Consider the following 15,799-nt stretch of genomic DNA (forward strand, 5'->3'; position numbering starts at 1 on the left):
ATAAGGAGGTGTGGTGAACAGGGTTGAGGAAATGATGAAGGCCATGGGGCAGTGGATACTGCTGGAGTCTGTGGCCACAGCTTCCTCCTTTTCCAGTGCCTGCTGTCTGAGTCAGCCTGCCTCTTGGCCTGTGAGTTGTCCCATGGATAGGAATGAAGCCTTCATGATGGGCTCTAGGTTGGCATGCTGCCTTGATGGCTCACCTGTGCCTGGTGCTTCTGCTCTTTGGTCGGAAAAGTCTCACCTGACGGGCTAGCTGGTACAACTCCCAGAGTGGCCATTGGTCCCAGGACCCACAGATGTAGCCCTTGACGCCACATACCCAGTGTACCCAACTGGCTTGGCAAACACTTTGAAAGGGCCCTGAAGCCCGCTCTTCCTCCAACATGTTCTGTGATGCTCTTCCTGGCCAGTGAGTCTCCTCCTGGCACCCAGGTCATGCTCAGTTTCTCTGCCACCAGGCCCTGGAGATGAGCTCCTCCTTTCAGTATGTGTTGTGAAGTTCTGTGACACACAGGTTTGATGAGTATTTGTCAAATGAGTGAAAAGTTGGATTAGGAGCAGGGGGGAAGCAAGCAGCCCATTTGATGTCATCCATTGGATTTTCCCGTTTGGGCTTGGGTGGACTAGCTGAAGAGGTGGCCGTGTATACAGGGAGGAGAGCTAGAGCCGAAGACTCCTGCATGGCTTGCAAAGCACCTTGCAATGGCAGAAGGCGAGAGATTCCACCAGCTCGTGTATGAGACAACTCTTAGCCAGCAACCAGCCTCAGACTCTTGGTAGGATTGGAATATGAAGAACAGGAGAGGGAATGACAGGGAACCAAGACAGGGGGTGCAGGAACAATGTACGGCTTATCAAGCCCTGAATAAGAGCTTCCCCTGACTCCTGCACCCCAACTAGTAGCAGTAAATAACTAAGGAAGAGCTAAATTTAAATACACATTCTTACCCTCTCCTGCCTCCACACAGATGACCACTAGCTGGGAACAGAGAGTGCCCGCACTCAGATGGACACATGACTGCCTTCCCTCATATCTCTCCTCTGACCATTGATCCATTCAAGGGGGTCAACTCTTTGCTTCCAAGTCCTTCCACCTGTGCCAAGCTTCAGGTGCTACGAAGGCATATAAAGAGCTGGGGACGTTAGTGACAAAGGACTAAGAAGAAAGAGGTCCTAGGGCTTCCCTGGGGGTCCAGTGGTTAAGACTTCGCTTTCCAGTGCAGGGGCTGTGGGTTCGAACCCTCAATGCAGAGGTGTGGGTTTGACCCCTGGTTGGGAAGCTAGGACCCCACATGCCTTGGGGCCAAAAAAAAAAAAGAAGGAAAAAAGATGTCATAATGTCCACTCCATACTGGGCTGCCAGTGTGTCAGGCAAGACTCTCAGCGGGGCCAGAGAACACAGTCCTTTTTATCTGGAGAAGCCTCACTCCTCGCCTTCACCTCCGTCAGGGTCTAGGCAAACCCCTCTGGTCCCAGGAGCATAGAAAGTAAACTGCAGGGGGTCAGGGCCTTGAGACCCCTTGTTCTTGTCTTTCCTTCTCCCTTGCCTGCTTTCTCAGCTTCCTGAGCAGAGCTAAGCTGCACCCCAGGATCAAGGGGTTGGGGGAGGGATCTCATGGCTCAGAGAACCCTGATGGCCCCTGCTCCTTCCTCCTCCCTGCCTCTGCTCACCATCCCCCAGGCTCTGCAGGACTCAGCATTTCCATATTGCTCAAGTAGTCCCTTCCTCAGCCATGGGAGTGAGTAGGTGGTCAGTGGGACAGGAAGTAGGAGGTGAGGTGTTGGGGGGAACAGCTAAAGAAAGGCCTCACGTGTCCTAAGATTAAACAACTAAACCAACTAGCTGCCCCAGGGTCTGGTTCCGTGAGCTGAGATGAGAGTAAAAAACCCTTAGATGCTCAGTCACGTCCGACTCTTTGTGACCCCACAGACCCACCTCCACTTCTATGCTGGCACACAGGGGTGAAGTGGTGAGTGGTCTGTCTCTTCTCCATGGGTATAAATGCTGGGAAACCTAACCCAGGTCCAGCCGGCCGAGGAGGAGCTATTCCAGCTGATACACAGGTCACGGCCATACCGAGTCCTGTTCATGCCTGTCCTGGGCTGTACGGTGGGGAATTCGGGATTACCATTGATGAGCACTGCATTGCACTCTGGGAGAGCAGGTGGGAGGGTGGTAAGTAGTGTGAGGCTGAGCCCCAGCACCTCCCTGACATTATCCTTTCCTATCTCTGCAGAATGAACCAGGCTGCATGTCTAGGCTCTGAGAACAGCGTGGGCAATGGAATCTCCCTGCACATACCCCACCGGAGAATGCCCTCCACCTGGAGGAATGCCCATGTTCTCCTGGAGTCAAAGCCTCCGGAGCTAGTGTGGGCTGCAGAGGGCATGAGCCAAGATGAAAGGGCTCCTTTCCTCAGCTGGAGACACAGAGTTGGAGCAGACAGCCCTCAGCCTTTAGGTGTAAGTGTTGATCTTGTCCTCACTCTGCAGTCTGATCAGACTCTCCCCACCGTCTTCACCGTCAGTGTATACTACCAGCTTTCCCTTCTCTACTTCATGCCAGGCAGCTTTTTCAGCCTTTAAGTTGCTGCTAGTCCCACATGGGGAAGCAGATGAGCAAAGTTAATTAGGTTGCGATGTGGTAACTGTTGCTCTTACATGCAAAGCATGAAGCGCAAGAGAACAGGGTGCAGCCCTCACCAGACCCAGCACACCCTGCAAACAAGAACATTGCCCAGACTCCGACTCAGTTCTCACGTCCTCTGCTCTTAGGATTCTGGGGCCTCGAGCAGCTGCTATCAACGCAGAAAAGGAGAAGGCAGGATGGAGGGTGGGGATTTGTGGATGGAGAAGACCCACATGCTCAGCTCTGATCTCCATTCCCCTAGGTTCTGGAGATCAATCACACCATCCTCAAGTGCACCCTTGAGAACCGGCTGGAAGATGAGACAGTGAATTCCCATCCGCCAGATTCACTGCACTTGTTATGACCTGTTGCATGTGACAAGAAGGAAAAGGGACCTCTGGCCTGATGCCCTGGAGCAAGGTGGGGTGCTGCCCCAAAGACCCATACGCTTTCCTCCATGCTTCTCCAGATCGGATCTCTGGGTTTGGAGCAGATGAGAAGAGCAATTGGCTCCATGACTGGTAGGACTATTCAAACAGATGACCCTACTGTTGGCTAAACAAAGTGTATTATAGGGACTTCCCCAGTGTTCCAGTGGTAAAGAAGCCACCTTCCAGAGCAGGGGATGCAGGTTTGATCTCTGGTTGGGGAATCAAGATCCCACATGCCCTTTGGCAACTAAGCCCATACTCTACAACTACCGAACTTGAGCTCTGGAGCTACAACTAGAGAGGAAAATCCCATGTGTTGCAACTAAGACCCAACACAGTCAAATAAATAGATATTAAAAAGAAAAATGTGTTCTAGGAAGTTGGAGCAGAAAAGCATACACAAGCTAAGAAGGTGAAAGCAAGACGACAGTTAATAATTGAACAGAGGACTAAGCCTGATGGAATATCTGCTGGAGAGGGGAGCCCCAGGCCTGACATCCAGAGTGGGGTGAGGGGCTATTGAGGATTGGATGGGGAGGCAGAAGCAGGTATAGATTAACTATTTACTGGATGAAGACTTAGCTTGGCTGCCTCCAAAATGCCTTTCATGTGCTGGAAACTCTCTTCCTGGTCCCAGAAGGTGTATGGGGCTTAAGGCCTCAGCTTACGACCTATAGATAATGGAACTGAGAAGAAACTCCACGGCAGACCACAGGGTCCCTCTGTGAGCCTCTAAGCTAGAGAACCAGAGTTGGGGACCAAACAAAGTTAAGGACCCTAGAGAGATCAAGCTTGTCCCTGAGAACTTCTAGAGTAGAAAAGGCCAGGTAAGGATCCTGAGCCACGGGGAATCTGACTAGAGGTGGGGACCAGCCGGCATCTTGGGGGCTCCAGATTTAGCTCTGTGGGGGAGAGGGGGTGGTTAAACTGTAACTTTTTACTGAGCATCCGTGTTGAGTCCCATGCATGGGCTTTGAAACCAAGCTCCAGCAGTGGCAAACACCCTCCTTCCCACGCTGTGTGGTGCGATGGGATGTAATGGGGCCTGAGCCTTGGGGTAAACAGGTCTGGGGTACTGTGGTGCCGATCGCAAACCTCCCCACTCTTAGCCGGCCTTAGCTCCATTCCCAGGCTTAGGTAAGAGGAACCCGATTATGGTTGGAGGGCCAGAGGAAGGTCATGCCTGCTTCTCTGAAGAAGACTGTTCTCTTAGGCTTTGATGAAGCTGCCAATACTAGGCCTTAAGCCTACGCACTGCCTCCACCAAGGTCAGGCCACAAGTGATGAGTCCTGCCATTGTCCATCCTCCTTCCTGGTTTGACCCATGGCTGGACTACAGAGGACCAGAGTCGGTTGCATCTGATATGCCCTGAAAGGGACACCCTCAGGACACTCACCCAGCACAGAAGGGGATGAGGCCAGATAGAACTTCTGAACATGACGACTGACTTTAGCCAAAAGCCCATTCAGTGTTTCTGAAGCCCAGACCAAGTTTTAAGTCAAGAACATATGACGGTTCCTCATTACCCCTGAGTTCAAATCTAGATCCCCAAGGCCCTCCCTCATCTCCCTCGCTGCCCATCCCACAGGGCAGACCAGTCTTCTCACCAGAATGCTTGGCCACCCACCCAAGTCCTCTCCAGCCTTCGAGGGCCAGTTCATACCTTCCTGCCTCAGGCCCGGGCATTTCTACAGCACTTCTAGGCAGCACACAGAACTGACTCTGACTCAGGGATGGGCGTCTGCCTGGTCCTGTCAACAGGGCTCAAGCTTCCTGTGGACAGGGGCTCTGTCTTGTGAGCCTTCTGCAGCTCGTCTCTGTCAGAATGCAGGCAGATGACAAATTCATGCCGCCTGACAGGAATCTTTAGTAAGCCTTCCTTAACAGATGCTCTTGATGTACTGCTGTTTCCCAGCTATACTGTAAAGACAGCAGTAGAGAACAAATGCCAAGACCCAGGGTTTATTACTGAAGGGGGAGGTGACAGAGGGTGAGGGACTGGATAATGAGTTCTCGAGAGAGGCTGCAGATACCCAGGGCAAGGCATTCTCGGGGTGACTGCAGGTTGGCAACAAGTGTTGTGTCCTCATTCCCCTGTGAGTCGGGGCCTGCCCCCAGCCTTGTGGGTTTCCTCCCCTCTTCCTGGGAATGTCCGCCGACCTGGGGGTCCCAGGTTGGGTCACAGAGCCAGAACTTGTTCTGGCCAACTGCAACTGTGTGGAGCAGCCACAACCCACTCTACCGCCGTCTTGTCTGTCTGCGTGCTCCCAGGCTGTGGCTGCTACCTGGAGGCGCCTTGAGCAGGGCTGGGGCTGCGGCACAGCAGGATGGGCCCGGGCGATGTCAGGCTTTGAGTCAGGGACTCATCCAGCTTGCGGGTCTCGGCCTCCAGGACGGTGGCCTCGGGGGCCTGGGCCACGGCCAGGAGGGAGTGAGAGAGGCTGTGGTGCAGGCCCGCCAGCTCACGGCTCGTCTGCACCGAGCGGGCGATGTAGTCCTGCTTCTGCTTCCGCTCCAAGGCCAGCTGGGCTCGCAGGAGGGCCACCTGGGGGGCAGGAAAACCAAGAGGGCAAGAGCCATGGAGGACCCTGAAGCTGCCCACCCCCTCCTTGCTTGGCTCCTGTGGCTCTTGTCAGACCAGCCTTTGAATCAACTCCACACCCATGAATCTCAGGATTAGGCTTTACAGTATATAGGGCAAGGGCTGTTGGGAATCAGAGAATCCAGTGATTGTCAATCCTGGCTGCACAGGAGGCTCAAAGAGGGAGCTTGTAAAAAAACAAAACTATTCATGTGTTTACATGTAATAAAATGCCCAGATTTTAAGTACATTTTAACATATTTCCTAACATACATATTCATGTATAACTACTATCTCAATCAAGATACAGAACGGTTTAATTGCTATAGAAAGCTCCATCATGCCCCTTTGGGAGATTTTAAGAAACATTCTGACTTAACTAGACAAGATGAGGCCTGAGCATCAGTAATTTTTTTCAAAGCTCCCCAGATGATTCTAATGTGTATAAGGGTTGAGAATCACTGACTGATCCATTTCTCAGATGGGTACACTGAGGTGGAGTTATTGGGAGCTCAGGGCACATTCAGGATGAGGGTGGGGCAAGAGAGGCTCCTCGTCGAGTGCAAAACTTCAGGAGGTGCTCCAGGTCCAAAGGGAGGCCTGCCCTGCCTCATCCTAGTCTGGGCCTGTCTCAGCGATCACTTTATATGAGTCTAACAGAATTCAAAGCGAGAGCTTGAGGTATAGTCAGGGCCTTCCAGTAGTGACTACTGATTTCTGGCACAGGTTCTGAAATCAGAACTTCATAGTTTTAATTACTCCTGGGCCTTGCAAGACAGGGTGAATCTTCAGGTGAGACCTCAGAGGCAAGAAGGCACTTGAAACAGGTTCCTGGAGCTTGACCTGAGCTCTGGGGTATGGATCCTGGCGCCTGTGCCAGGCTGCTCTGCCTGGTGTGCTGATGACAGTCCTGCCTGCAAGCGTGCATGTGAGGGCGGAGGAGGCCCGGGTGCTTCTGCTTGGTTCAGGCTGTCCTGTGAGAATCCTCTGTCTGCTCCTCAGCCTTCTTCCCTTCCCTTTCTCAGTAGGTGGTCTGGGGCCTGGAGCATACTTTCTTCCCCGCTCCCACCCTAAGCATAGGAGAGGTTAAGTGCACTCAGTGTAGTAGGTAGAGCTGGGACGGCTCTGCTTGCCTCCCATGGGGTCTGCAGTTCTTTGAGGCACGAACTATCTTCCCCTCCCTGCTGGACAGGCACAAGGGACCAAGCACATAGCAGACACCAAAGCCTTGCTGTCCGAGTACCAGGGAGGGAAAGAGCCTTAGAAGATGGAACCTTCTGGAACATACCTCTTTCTGCAGCTCAGCCATGTGCGTGGCATCCGAGGAGACTTTCTGTCCTCCTCTTCCATCCTGGGGGAGACAAATATTGTTCCAGGGGAACAGGCCTTCCATCCGGGGTTTGTGCAGGCCTCCCACAATCCTGGGGCACCAGGGCCTGGGGGCAGGAGAGGCCTCAGAGGGTCTAAACCAAACCAATGGGCAACGCCCATGGAGACTTGATGCCAAATGTCCCAGAGGTTTGGATGGGATTGGCTTCTTTGAGGCACCTCATTTAAAGTACACCGCACATCTGCCTCGTGCTGGTCCCGGGCAGCGCGTGAAGGATGCAGAGGGGAAGTGGGACAAGGGCCCTGCCCTTGGGAAGCTCTCTTTAAAGGAAGGGGGATGGAGGGCTGGGACGTGCTCAGCCACTAGGGACAGTCCCTGCCTGCCAGGCTCCAGGACTGTCGACTGATGAGCATAACTCAGTCAAAAGAGTGGTTTGCGGTGTCTTCCCCTAAATCTTTCTGGCCACAGAAAATATTGAGGGCAGGAGGAGAAGAGGGTAACCGAAGATGAGATGGTTGGATGGCATCACTGACTCAATGGGGAAGCCTGGCGTGCTGCAGTCCTTGGGCTTGCAAAGAGTCAGACACGACTTAGTGACCAAACGACCACCAGGAAACACCTTGGACCCATATCTTGTTAATTCAGTATTGCAAAGGGCAAGGAAGTCTAAGAGGTCCACAAAGCTGCTATTGAGCCCCTAGGTACATCGGGGTGTGGCAAGCACCACACACTGGGAGAGACCAGAAACCCATGAGCTCTGCTCCCAGGAGCCTGAAGCACTGGTCTTGGGGCAGATGGACTGAACATCAGCAAAGGCTGCTCAGAAGGCAGGGCTGCCAGCCTTGATTCAAGGCCCAGTCACTGATGTTGGGCCTCTTTCCTGGGTCAGGGACAGTGCTAGGCGGGGCAGAGCCTGGTCAGGACGGGCCCTCTGGACTGACTGAATTGGCTTCTTGCCTTGGATACACATTGCAGAGGACTGTTTCTGGTGGCCGGGCTTGGGCTTTCCGGAAGCTGCAGTCAATGAAAATGGACAAACCTGGGGTGTGGGGGACGGTGTTGTGGCTCCACTGCTCTCTAGGACCCCTGCCCTCGACGCGCGCATGGACTCCCTCTTCAGTTTCCTCCGCTCTCGCTCCACCTGCAGAGATTGGGTATGAGTGAGAGCCCAGGGCTTGGGCTTGGCTCTGGGCTGCAGCTGAGCTGCCTTTTTGGGGAGCAGGCTGGTGTGAGGGGTGTGGTGTGAACATAAGGGGTCGTGAGAAGCTGAACTGCGTGGAGGAGAGTCTGTGCTGGGACAGCCCTGAGTGCACAGTGCTGCTGCAACAGAGGACGTGGGGCCAGCCTCCTGGGCTTCCAAGCAGGAACAGCAAGTCTTCTGTAGAACTTCAGGCACTGTGGGCCATTCAATCTTTGTCACAAATACTGGTGCATCCCCACTTAACTTTATTTTCAGAAATGGAGAGCAGGCCAAATCTGGTCCTGGGCTATCGTTTCCAAACCCCCCGCTCCGGGGGCTGCAGGAGAAGTGGAGATGTGCACCTTTCTTCAGACTGGGGGCAGGAGCCAAGGACTGGAGTCACCCACCTGCTCCAGGGTGGTCCGCAGCTGGGTGTTGTGGTGCTGCAGCCGGCTCCGGTCAACCTCCAGCTGCGCCACCGCTCGCTGCAGGTGTTCAAGCCTCTGCTCCCAGCGCTGCTTCTCCTCTGCCTCAGGACTCGGCTCCATCTTCACCTCTGAGACCTGAAGGAAAGAGACCTGTCAAGCTCACCAGGGCAGCCCCTGAGACAGGGGAAGGTGGGGGAGCTAGACAGAGGGCAAAGGATGAACCAGGCAGGTGTGCGATTCAGGGACCCAACTCTCAGGGGAAGGGGACAAGCCCCTGGACAGGCACTCCCTCCCAGGCCATCTGTTCTCCAGGCCCCCAGCTCACCTCTCCCAACCGGATGCCGGGCTCTCCTCCAGGCCCCTGTTCTGCTTGGCTGGTCAGGCCCAGGCTGTGGAGTCGCTCCTTCTCCAGAGCTTGTCTGGTGAGCTCTAGTTCGTCCTGGGACATCAAGGTGCAGAGCAAGTCACATCATGGTGACTGCACATTCAGAAAGTGAGAGTAACATCTGCATGTCCACTCCACCCTCCGTCGTCAACAATCTCATCAGGTTTATAGTCTTATTTTTCTTGGCACCTCTCAGCTATTCTAGTGCAGAACCTTCATTTTACAGACGGATAAAACAAAGGAACAGAGGAGGATCTTCCCAAGGATACACGGTGGTCTAGGACTAAAATCTGTCTCAGTTTATTTTTATTTTTTGGCCATGTTGCATGGCTTGCAGGATCTCAGTTCCCCAACCAGGGGTTGAACCAGGGCCATGGCAGTGAAATCCCAAGCACTAAACCACCAGGGAACTGCCTGGACCTGTCTCATTTTAGATCTTGCCTAAGCTAAGTGACAACTGAGAGCACTAGGAATCACGCAGAGGTGGGAACTGTGTCATCGCTTACTGGCTATGTGACTTGGGTCAAGATAGGAGCTCTCTCCAGACCCCAACCACCTTTGTAAAATACAAAGCGTAGATCAAGCCTCTGGGGTTAAACCTTTTTGGATAAATGGGAAGACTAGTGTTTAGATTATTTTCTAGAAGAGAAGCAGATAGTCTACTTGTGCGTGGTGGCCGTCTGGGAGGGAGGAGAAACTCAGGAGTACGAGGCCATGCTTGAAAGTCAGACTGCTTAGGTCTAATCCAAGTTCTGCCCTTCATGAGCTGGATGATCACCGACAGGTTACTTAACCTCTTTTATGGGTTATTCCTCAACTATAAAATGAAGATATTAACTGTTCCTGCGTCTCAGGGTTGTTGTAGAAAAAGAAAGTGAGAGAACAGTGCCTGGCATGTAAAATGCTTAAAATAAAAACTGATGCTACTGTATAAATGTCCATCGACAGATGAATGGATAAAGAAGAGATGGTAACTATATACAATGGAATGTTTTTGAATGGATAAAGAAGATGTGGTAAATATATATAATGGAGTGTTACTCAGCCATAAAAAGAATGAAACAATGTCATCTGCAGCAACATGGACAGCCTTAGTAAGTAAAGCAAGTCAGACAGGTAAAAACAAATATATCACTTATACTTAGAATCTAAAAAAATGATACAAATGAATTTATTTACAAAACAGAAGCAGACTCGCAGATACAGAAAGCAAACTTACGGTTACCAAAGAGGAAAGGGGGAAGAGGGATAAATTAGGAATTTGGGATTAACAGACATACACTACACTATTATATATAAAATAGATAAACAAGGATTTGCTTGTATTACACAGGGAACTATATTCACTATCTTATAATTACCTATTAATACAAGGGAAAAGAATCTGGAAAAGAATATAGGTATATTCAGTTATATATATATATATATATATATATACACACTCTGCTATGTACCTGAAACATTGTAAATCAACTATACCTCAATTTTAAATAATAATGCTACTGGGACTTCCCTGGTGGTCCAGTGGCTAAGACTCCTCGCTCCCAAGGCAGGGGACTCAGGCTTAATCCCACACGCCACAACTAAGGCCTGGCCCAGCCAAATAAATACTGTGACGCTACTATGAAGCGGGCTCCTTCTGAAAAACGTCCTTGAGTATTTTGGGAATGGGGGTACCAACCTGAACTCCATTACTGAGTAAACACGGCTCAGTAATTCCCAAGTACAGAAAGTGCCTTCCCGCCCACCTATGTATCTGACTTTTTTCTGTGCCGGTAAGAATAGGCCTAGAAATAGGAGAGGAGTCCCACTTACTGAAAGCTTCTTTCTTGTGCACTTTATTCATATTATTGCTTTTTGGACTCAAAATGGCTGTATGGGGCTGATATTATCATTCCATATTTTATCAATGAGAAAAACGAGTCAGAGAAGAAAAAGCACTTACCCCAGGTCACACAGCTACTAAACTGCAGAACTGTATTTCAAATCCAAGAACTTGACTCCAAAGTTTATAAATGAAACCCTTTGTGTGCATATTGTATTTTAACCAGAACAGAGATTTGGGGGCTCTGGGAAGGCTAGTCCCTGCAGGGCTGTGTGTCTGAGGTCGGGGAGGGGGTTCTCCAGTGCTCACATCCAGTCAAGGGACCAGGATATAGAGTCGACTTATCAGGAAAAATGGGCTGGGCTCCTCTTGGTAAAATAGATAACACCTCTCCACGTCCAGCAGTAAACCCAGCTCTCCTGATGACCCACTGTGTGCAGACCTTGTGCTCAGTGCAAACATGACTAAGACATGGCCCTGACCTGAGGATAAAGGTCATACTCTAAGGTCACTTCCTCTGCCGTTCAACATCCTGCCTAGAGGAGCCCACTTTTTCTAACTGTTGATATCTCCCAAGTCTCTACCGCTGGCCTCAATCTCATCCTTTACCTTCAGCTCAGTTTACAGACCCGCCCACTGGACCTGTCCCCTTGCAGGTCCCACAGGTACGTCACTCGTTTCCAAACTGACTGCACTATTTCCCTCTTGTTCCCCAAACCCTCCTCTATCTCAGTGAGCAGAAACCTGGGCCCTGTCTTTACTTTGTCATTTCTTCGTGTCTCCATCCACACTTCCTATCTCAGGTCACCACCTCCCCGCTGACTCCCACTTACAGCCTCCTACTCAGTCTCCCCAGATCTCCAGCTGCTCCACAGGGCAGCCTGAGCCATCTTTATGAACTATTATATATCTGATTCTGTCATTCCCTGGGCCCAAACCCTCCATCCGCTTCCCACTGGTCATCCAGGTCCTCAACATGCTGACAAGCCCTAAACGATGGGCCCCTGCCATCCTCTCTGCTCTTGCCAGCCCCCTGCTCTACGTCCCAGGCAGCCTCAACTCCCTGACTGATATTCTAGTTCTCTCTCCCCTCCTTTTCTCCTCTCCCTCCCCTACCTGTGCTGGGCTACTTCCTTACTGGTCCCTTCAGATCTAATCTCAAACATCACTTTTACCAGGAAGCCTTTTGGGACCCAGGAAAGGCGGGGCATCCCTCTAGTTTGCTCAGAGCACACTAAACTAATCCTAATTAAGCACTAACCCCAAGAGCTGCATGCACGGCACAATAATCGCTCTTCCACTAGACCGTTAACTCTGGGAGGGCAGAGTCTGTGGGTGTCGCCTTGCCCCTCCCACCCCACACTAGCACACTAACTGGGATTCCACTGTGTTGAGGTGTCCGTGACCTCACTTTTACTTACACCCTGAGGTGCAGATGGCCCCGGAGTCTTACCCGCCACGACGTGACTCACCTGCAGCCTCTGCTGCTCCGAGTCCCGCTCCAGCACGGAGGCCTGTAGGAGCAGGGCCGCCTCCTGCAGACTGCTCACGCTGGCCTTGCTCTGGGCCAGGGACAGCGCCAGGTGCTGGGCCTTCTCCCTCCACTCGATCTCCCTGGCCTCTGTCTGCCTCAGAGCCCTCTGCAGTCGCTCCAGCTCCCGCTGCAGCCTGGGCCCTGAGGAGTCGAGTGGGGAAGACGGCTCCTCCCTGGGCGAGGTTTTGTGGCTGTGGGGTGCGTCCTCCAGATCCTTCCTTTGCTGGGCCTCCTGCAGCTCCAAGAGCTCGTCTTCCTTTTGAGCCAGGGTCCGCTGTAGCTCCCTGAGGCTCTCCCGGAGGCCCCTCACCTCTTCCCCTTCTCTCTCGTGCCTGCGCTCCTGCTTCTCTTGGGCCAGAGACTTCTCTAGCAGCTGCCCCTGCCTCCTCAGCTCTCTCAGCTCTTTGTCCCTCTGGGCAAGCGCCTGCTGGAGCTGCTGCACGGTCTCCTGGTGCCGGAGGTCCCCGTCTTGGATCTCACCTTCCCGCTTCCTCAGGGTCTCCTCGAGCTGCCGGGCTTGGGCCTGGCAGGAGTCCAGGGCGGCCTGCAAGGTGGCCGTGCTGGCCTCCAGGTTGCGGCTCAGTTCGGCCTGCCCATGAAGATGCTGCTCTTTCTCCCGCAGGGCGGCCTGAGCCTGGCCAAGGGCCTTCTGCAGAGCTTCAGCCTGGCCCCGGGCAGCCTCCTCCTGCCGTTGGGAGGCCTGGCCCTCTGCCCGTAGGGCCTCCAGCTCCCTGTCACGGGCGTCGAGCAGCGCCTCTGCCTGCAGCCAGCTGTCCCGCAGGCCCCGGGCCTCCGCCTCATGCTCCTGGGCCTGATCGGCACACTGCTGCTGGAGGGCCCGCAGCACCTTCTCCTGCTCCCGAGCCTCTGCCCGAAGGTCACCCAGCACCTCTTCCAGGGCCTGGCTCCGCCGCCCCTCCACTGCCAGCTCTTCCTGGAGCCTCCGCGCGTGTTCCTTGTGTTCCTCGAGCTCAGCCCGGCGCTCCTCCAGGGCAGCATGCGCCTGCTCCAGGGCGGTCTGCAGTGAGTCTGCCTGCTCCTTCACGTTCTTCTCCTGGTCCTGGGCCTCTTGCTGCTGCAGGGCCTGGAGCTCCTGGGTCCTCTGCACCAGGACCCTCTGGGTCTCTTCCAGCTGCCCCTGAAGCTCCTGCTCTTTCAGCTCCCCCTGGTCCTGGGCTTCCTGCAGGTGCTGCTGCAGGACCGCAATCTCCTGCTCCCGCTGGGTCAAAAGGAGGCTGGTCTCACTCACCTTCCTGTGAAGGCCCTGGAGCTCCTGTTCCAGCTGGTCCCTGTGTTCCCGAAGCTCCTGGATGTGCTCCTGCTGGCACTCCACCTCCTTCTCCTTATCTCGCAGGATCAGCTTCATGTGCTCCAGGCTTCCACGCTGAGCTTTGCTCTGGCCCTTCCCTTCCTCTGCCCACTCCTGCCTCAGCTGCCGCTGCGAGACCAGCTCCCGGCCCCGCTCTCTCAGGGCCAGCTTGATCTGCTCCAGGTCTTCCTCCAGGATCTTGGTCTGCCGGCTCCTCTGATCTTCCAGGGACTGCGTCCTCTCCTTCAGCAGCACTAGCTCCTGCTCCCTCCTCTCCAGGTCTTGACTTAGACGCTCTTTCTGCCTCTGCAGATCCCGGATCTGGTCTTGCTGGGCCATGGCCTCCTGCTCCTTCTCCTGAAGCTCACTAGCCAGGAGAGTGCTGTGGCCCTCCAGCTCCTGGATCCGGTTGCCCTGTGCCAGCAGTTCCTGGCTCCTTTCCTCCAGGTCCAGCGTTAGGTGGGTCAGAGCCACCCTCTGTGCTTCCCTCTGGCCCTCCAGCTCCTCTATCGCCTTTTGCTGGCTCTCCGTTTTGTGACGCTTCTCTTCGAGCTCCAGGGCCAGGCATTCCGTCGTAACCAGCTGCTTCTTCAGGTCCTGAATCTGGCCTTTCTGGGACTCGATCACTTGGACTTTCTTCTCAAGTTCCAGGAGATGATGCTCTAGGATGCTCGTCTGCGTCTCCCGGTCCTTCTCAAGTTCCCGGATCCGCTCTCTCTGCAGGGCCAGCTGCTGCTCTCGCTCCTGAACAGCCACGGGGAGATGCTCTAGCACAGACCTACACTCCTCCAGCTCCTGGATCTGTCCCTGCTGTAGATCCACCTCTCGGTTCCTCTTCTTCAGGTCCAGAGACAGCACTTCCAACACAGCCTTCTGCATTTCCCGTTGCTTCTCCAGTTCCTCAATTTTCCCCTGCAGAGTCTCCACCTCCCCTTCTCTTTCCGAGAGGGCCTGGGCCAGGCGAGCCAGATTCTCCTGCAGAGCCTTCCCCTGGGCCACTTTCAGCTCACCCTGCTCCTGCAGGGCCTGGGCTCGCTGGCGCTCACTCGCCACCTCCTCATTTTTCAGTTTCAGGGCTGAGCGCGCCATCCGCAGATCTTCCTCCAGGGCCACAGCAGCACTTGCCTGAGCCCTGGCTTCTGTGATAGAGGCTTGGAGATGTTCCACCTGGGCAGTCAGGCTCTCCTTGGCTGCCTGCAGTAACTTGCGCTCATTCTGGAAAATGAGATACAAAACCACCTTAAAGCTGTGCTTCCCTCAAACTGTCGCTCTAACAAGGGCCTTTTCTTTCTTTCCTCTGTGGTATCAGCCTTGTCAAGGATGTGAGCAAAAGGAACTGAGCATTCTACTTAGGCTGATGCTGTAAAAGAACATCCCGACCACACTTTTAGGCTCTGCTCTGCTCAAAGTCTGGTGCAAATCAGCCATCCCAGACTCTAGTCCTTCAGGTCAAGGGATAAAGATCTCAACCTCAATTCAGAAAGTAATTAAAGGAGGATTCACTGAGGCCTTCATAATGGTCCTCAGGGCTGTGGGGACAGCCAGAGAAATGGAGCCACTGCTGAAGAAAGCTGGGCACTATATATGCATGGGGTTTGACCAGGGGCTAGGATGGGAGCCCGAGCCTTGGCCCCTCCCCAGTTCAGTACCACCTTACCTGGGCTTCCACTCCTTGCAGCTCTGCTTGCTGGAGGCGACTCTGTAAGGATGCCACAGTTTCACGCAGTTCCATCAGCTCAGATTCTAGGGAGTTCTGTTTGCCTTCCCACTTTGATTTCTCTTTGGGAAGAGATGGAGGAAGGCCCGTGATTGGGGTGGAGGAAAGGAGGGATGTACAGGTAGATGGGAGAAGGGGAGCAGAAACAAAGGAGGAAAAGGCCAAGAAGGAGAGAATTACATCCAGTTTCATAGAGACATGACCCTTCTGCCCACTGCTCTGTTTGTCTAGGCTCTCTGCTGCTTCCAGACCCCTGTCTGCATCTGCTGCCTGACAATTGTGCCAACACTTCTCATCCCGATCACACAGGTTCTCAAGCTTGGATTCCAGACAGGGTTGAGCTTCATGACATGGGATGTCCTTTTCAGCCAGTAATTCTAGGATTTTGCAGAGGTTCCTAGAGACCAGGGCGGCTCTGCTGGGGGCCCTCCATTTCTGCAAAAGGC

The 15,799-nt window shown here is 53.5% G+C and overlaps 1 protein-coding gene across 6 annotated transcripts in view; it reads right to left on the reverse strand.

Moving 5' to 3' along the window:
• Positions 1-5,010: 5,010 nt before the first annotated feature.
• CEP250 (centrosomal protein 250) overlaps positions 5,011-15,799 on the reverse strand; it is a 47,238-nt gene continuing 36,449 nt past the window's right edge. For all 6 annotated transcript variants that reach the window (XM_027558703.1, XM_027558702.1, XM_027558704.1 and 3 more), the window contains 7 exons: positions 15,294-15,415; positions 12,266-14,851; positions 8,909-9,022; positions 8,563-8,718; positions 8,015-8,116; positions 6,934-6,996; positions 5,011-5,609 (listed from right to left, as the gene is read on the reverse strand). In XM_027558703.1, the coding sequence (XP_027414504.1) occupies positions 5,346-5,609; positions 6,934-6,996; positions 8,015-8,116; positions 8,563-8,718; positions 8,909-9,022; positions 12,266-14,851; positions 15,294-15,415 (3,407 nt within the window). In that variant the 3' untranslated portion in view covers positions 5,011-5,345. The remainder of the gene's footprint in view (positions 5,610-6,933; positions 6,997-8,014; positions 8,117-8,562; positions 8,719-8,908; positions 9,023-12,265; positions 14,852-15,293; positions 15,416-15,799) is intronic.

This window comes from Bos indicus x Bos taurus, chromosome 13 (genome assembly GCF_003369695.1).
Source record: "Bos indicus x Bos taurus breed Angus x Brahman F1 hybrid chromosome 13, Bos_hybrid_MaternalHap_v2.0, whole genome shotgun sequence".
Taxonomy (NCBI): domain Eukaryota; kingdom Metazoa; phylum Chordata; class Mammalia; order Artiodactyla; family Bovidae; genus Bos; species Bos indicus x Bos taurus.